This window comes from Solanum lycopersicum, chromosome 3 (assembly GCF_036512215.1).
Source record: "Solanum lycopersicum chromosome 3, SLM_r2.1".
In the NCBI taxonomy this organism is placed as follows: Eukaryota; Viridiplantae; Streptophyta; class Magnoliopsida; order Solanales; family Solanaceae; genus Solanum; species Solanum lycopersicum.
The window spans coordinates 21,019,566-21,023,883 of record NC_090802.1 but is presented as its reverse complement, the minus strand read 5'-3'; the positions used below and the strand labels follow the sequence as shown (position 1 = coordinate 21,023,883).

The 4,318-nt window shown below is 37.3% G+C and overlaps 1 protein-coding gene across 1 annotated transcript; it reads left to right on the top strand.

Annotated features, from left to right (window-relative positions):
* The first annotated feature begins 2,216 nt into the window (after positions 1-2,216).
* On the top strand, positions 2,217-3,993 carry LOC101266699 (protein STRICTOSIDINE SYNTHASE-LIKE 13). The gene is made up of 4 exons (XM_004234714.5): positions 2,217-2,662; positions 2,831-3,115; positions 3,203-3,370; positions 3,480-3,993. Exons 1-4 carry the CDS (start codon positions 2,271-2,273, stop codon positions 3,877-3,879), a joined length of 1,245 nt encoding a protein of 414 aa, XP_004234762.1. The 5' UTR covers positions 2,217-2,270; the 3' UTR covers positions 3,880-3,993.
* Positions 3,994-4,318: the final 325 nt, after the last annotated feature.

The window sequence follows — 4,318 nt, the reverse complement described above, 5'->3', positions numbered from 1 at the left end:
ATATAGATCGGGTGTCACGTTCCGACACCAGGATAGAATATGGATCGGGTGTCACGTTCCGACACCTAGATAGAATATGGATCGGGTGCCACGTTCCGGTACCAGGATAGAATATGGATCGGGTGTCACGTTCCGACACCAGGATAGAATATGGATCGGGTGCCACGTTCCGGTACCAGGATAGAATGAGGATCGGAGTGTCACGTTCCGACACCAGGATAGTATATTGAGGAGCGGAGTGTCACGTACCGACACGAAGGGAATAAAGATAATGAATCTTGAAATATGTTAATATATCCAATCTAATGAACTAAATTCCCAAATGAGTATGATGAGGAGGTGTGAGTCCTCATTGATGTGCTTGGTGTTGTAACCAAGGGTTATGGTAACTGTAAATGCTGCATGCTAAGGATATTAGCTGATTTTATGATATTGCTTAATGCATACTGTTTTCTATTTTGAGTTGGCCGATGATATCTACTCAGTACCCGTGGTTTGTACTGACCCTTACTTTTATGTTTTTCTTCTTGTTATTTGTGGAGTGCAGCAAACGTGCCGTCATCTTCGACTCAACAGTAACTCAAGCCAGTCTTTGTCACACCGGATCTTCAGGGTGAGCTAACGCTTCTAGCTTGGACTGGATCTTTTCCTTCATGTCTTGATGCCTTGAACTTCCGGTATGGACTAGCTTCTTATGTATTTTTAGCTTCTTAGAAACTCTTAGAATTAGTAGTTTAAAGTAGATGTTCTTGTCATGATGACTTCCAGGTTTTGGGAATAATAGATGTTGAATATTGATAGTTATTGAATTGGTTTTTATTAATGAGTTTAAGTCTTCCGCATTACTTTTTGTTGTTATTACATTGAAATGTTAAGGTTTAGATTGGTTGGTTCGCTCACATAGGAGGGTAAGTGTGGGTGCCAGTCGCGGCCCGGATTTGGGTCGTGACATAAAGGTTGGGACTGGTTCATGTAAATTCTGTTGGTTGTTTGACGCTACTATTTTAAGTATTTCTATACTTAGTCAATTTTCGTGGGTGCAAGTAGGCTGAGTGTTACAGACGTTTGTAAGACTGCCTAGAGTGGTGTGCGATAAAAATAATCGACCCTCTTTCAGATAGCGTTGCAGTATGTGTTGCTTCTTCTTTTTTTTTTGCAGGGACAATCCGTAGTTGTTGACTCCGTCATTTTTTAAACTCGGTTTAGTAGTGAAAACTGAAAACTCAGTTTAGGTAACATGAGATCCTTTATCTAAAATTCCCAGTTTCTAACTTTGCTTTCATCTTCAAATGATAAATAGAGTGTTAGATTCATGAAGTAATCATGGATTCAAGTTAGAATCACTTAACTCAATCTTGTGGGTGAAAATCAAGAACAGAATGTCAAATGAAATTACTCAAATGAAGGGCTGGTTTGTTCAACTTGAACCACGGGTGAATTGAAATAGCCATCTATCATTTTCTTTCAGTACTCTCGTTATGATTTCCAGCTACGTCCCATGCTATGTATTAAAATGATTAGTAGTTCTATGACTTAGGCCTCATTTGTTTACACTTGATGAAGTTTGAAACTCAATCATTCACACATTGGGCTATTAAGTGCATTTTAAAAAAAAAATCAAATCTGAAAGCATCTCTATGAGAGAGTCTTATCATGTTTACCATGGATGTTTCTCTTAATTGGTAGTGGTTCGAGGGATGCCATGTCACAACGTTAAGTTTCAGATTTGGGTTGTGGAATATGTTGAAACCAAGTTCCTATTTCGGCCTTGGTTTGTTTAGTTGGTTCAGCGCAATCTGTTTAGTTTGATCCTACATGAGTAGACTTGGTCCAACAGCCCATATTTATGTGAATTTTCAGATTCCTTTTATTGTACTGCATTTGTGTCTAAATATAAATAGTATATACTATAGTCAATTTTACGAGCTGACGTTACCTATTCCTCTTCTCTCATTTAAAACAAGTAATCTTATTTACTTGATGAGTGTCGTAGTTTGAATGATGATCTAACTCATAGAACAAATGGTTGCTGCTCACTATCATATTGGAATTGACCAAAAAAATAAATGAATGCACCTTCTGATTTCATTATTATCAATAACAAGTAGGAATGCAGAAAACATGACTAACAAATGGACAACTTACTTCTAACAACAAGTGGATCACAAACATTGTGTGTCTTCCTTCATCCTATAACATTGTGAAATCTTACATTTCCAGTTTAAACAGCTTAAATTTCAGCATCCATATTCCCCACCTTCCTGCCACCGATGCCTATCAACGATCCTCACATGGAGAAGAGGATCCAATTGATAAGAAGCCAGCTTGTTTCACAACGTCCTCACTTGTTTCTTCTTTCCCTAGCCTTTGCTTTCCTTGTGGCAGATCCATTTGGTTTAAGTCCAGTAGGGGACACTGACTTTAATCCAGTAAAGAATGACATTGCACCATACAAACAAGTCATGGAAAGTTGGCATGGAGACAAGAATAATCGGTTAGGCCTCGGCAATCTGGAGTTTGTTAATGAAATTTACGGTCCTGAATCATTAGAATTTGATATTTTGGGTCATGGCCCATATGCCGGACTAGCTGATGGGCGTATTGTACGGTGGATGGGGGAGGATGCTGGTTGGGAAACATTTGCAGTCGTCACACGTAACTGGTAAGCATCTGAATTATATACCTTTATGGACATATTGAATATGTTGTGAAGATGGATATAATTGCAATGTATTTTTGTTTAGGAAGTGGGAGGATAGAGTGTATATATATATACTCTATAGTATTATTCTTTTAAATTTCATTTATCTCCCTGTCGTTGTCGTATAAGGTCGGAGAAGCTTTGTGCTAAAGGAAAGGATTCAACAACACCTAAGCAATATAGAGTTGAGCCAGAATGTGGCAGGCCCCTTGGGCTAAGGTTCAATAAACAGACAGGGGATTTGTACATAGCAGATGCATACTATGGACTCCTAGTTGTGGGTCCTGAAGGAGGCGTGGCAACGTCCTTGGCTACACATGTTGAAGGGAAACGAATACTCTTCGCCAACGACCTTGATATCCATACAAATGGCTCCATCTTCTTCACAGACACTAGCAAGAAATACAACAGAGTGTAGGTTAACAAATCTTTTTTTTATCAAATACTACAATTGTAGTGGTTTATATTACTCTTCTTTCATTATATAAATTTCTTATGTAGGAACCATTTTCTCATAATGTTAGAAGGAGAAGACAGTGGTAGACTTCTTAGGTATGATATTGCTACGAAATCTACTAATGTTGTCTTGGATGGATTGACGTTCCCTAACGGAGTACAATTATCCAAGGATCAAACTTTTCTTCTCTTCACTGAAACAACCAATTGCAGGTATCCATCATCCCTCTACAAGTGTTTGTTTAATTCAGACGTAAATCACCTAAACGTGTAATTCACCGAGACAACAAATATTATAAATACCTTGCTGTTATATGTTCAGGCTGATGAAATACTGGATAGAAGGTCCAAAGAGAGGGATAGTTGAGATTGTTGCAAACCTTCCAGGATTTCCAGACAACGTAAGGGTGAACGAAAAAGGTCAATTCTGGGTTGCAATAGATTGTTGTCGAACTCGTGCACAAGAAGTGCTGATAAATAATCCATGGATGAGAAGCATTTACTTTAGATTACCGATTCAGATGCGTTACCTGGCTAGATTGATGGGGATGAAAATGTACACTGTTATATCACTCTTCAATGAAAATGGAGAAATTATTGATGTTCTTCAAGATAAAAAAGGTGTAGTTATGAAGTTGGTTAGTGAAGTTAGAGAAGTAAATGGCAAGCTATGGATTGGGACTGTGGCTCATAACCATATTGCTACCCTTCCATACCCATAAATAAAACTACGTTTTGCCTTCCCTTTTTTTTATAAATTAATTTTGCAATCTTAGTCTGGCTTCCTTCATTTATGTGTAACAAAACTAATGAATAATACCCCAACACTTGTTTAACCCATTCTTCACATATTTTTTTATACTAGTCTTAGAAACGTGCGTTGCAAGTTTGATCCCTACTATTATATAAAACTTATATAAGCCTAACTTCATAGATATAAAAATGATCGCGTTTACTAATTAAGCTGTTAACATCCCAAAAGATTGATTGCAGTCTCCTTGAAGATACCAACATGCCTTCTCTCATTGCAACCTCCATTAGAAGTAGTAAGAATTTGTACACTATATATTTTGTTTCTGTAAGCAACAAAAGAATATATGAGTAATAAAGTGCTTATTTTTATAAGAAAAAAGCTAAACCTAATAATAGTGAAAGATAAAA

What these genes read in the sequence shown, in the direction of transcription:
- LOC101266699 (XM_004234714.5), top strand. Translation starts at nt 2,271, where the DNA reads ATGCCTATCAACGATCCTCACATGGAGAAGAGGATCCAATTGATAAGA. An exon ending in GCAGTCGTCACACGTAACTG is followed by an intron (nt 2,663 to 2,830) that starts GTAAGCATCTGA and finishes TTGTCGTATAAG; the next exon opens with GTCGGAGAAGCTTTGTGCTA. An exon ending in ACTGAAACAACCAATTGCAG is followed by an intron (nt 3,371 to 3,479) that starts GTATCCATCATC and finishes TTATATGTTCAG; the next exon opens with GCTGATGAAATACTGGATAG.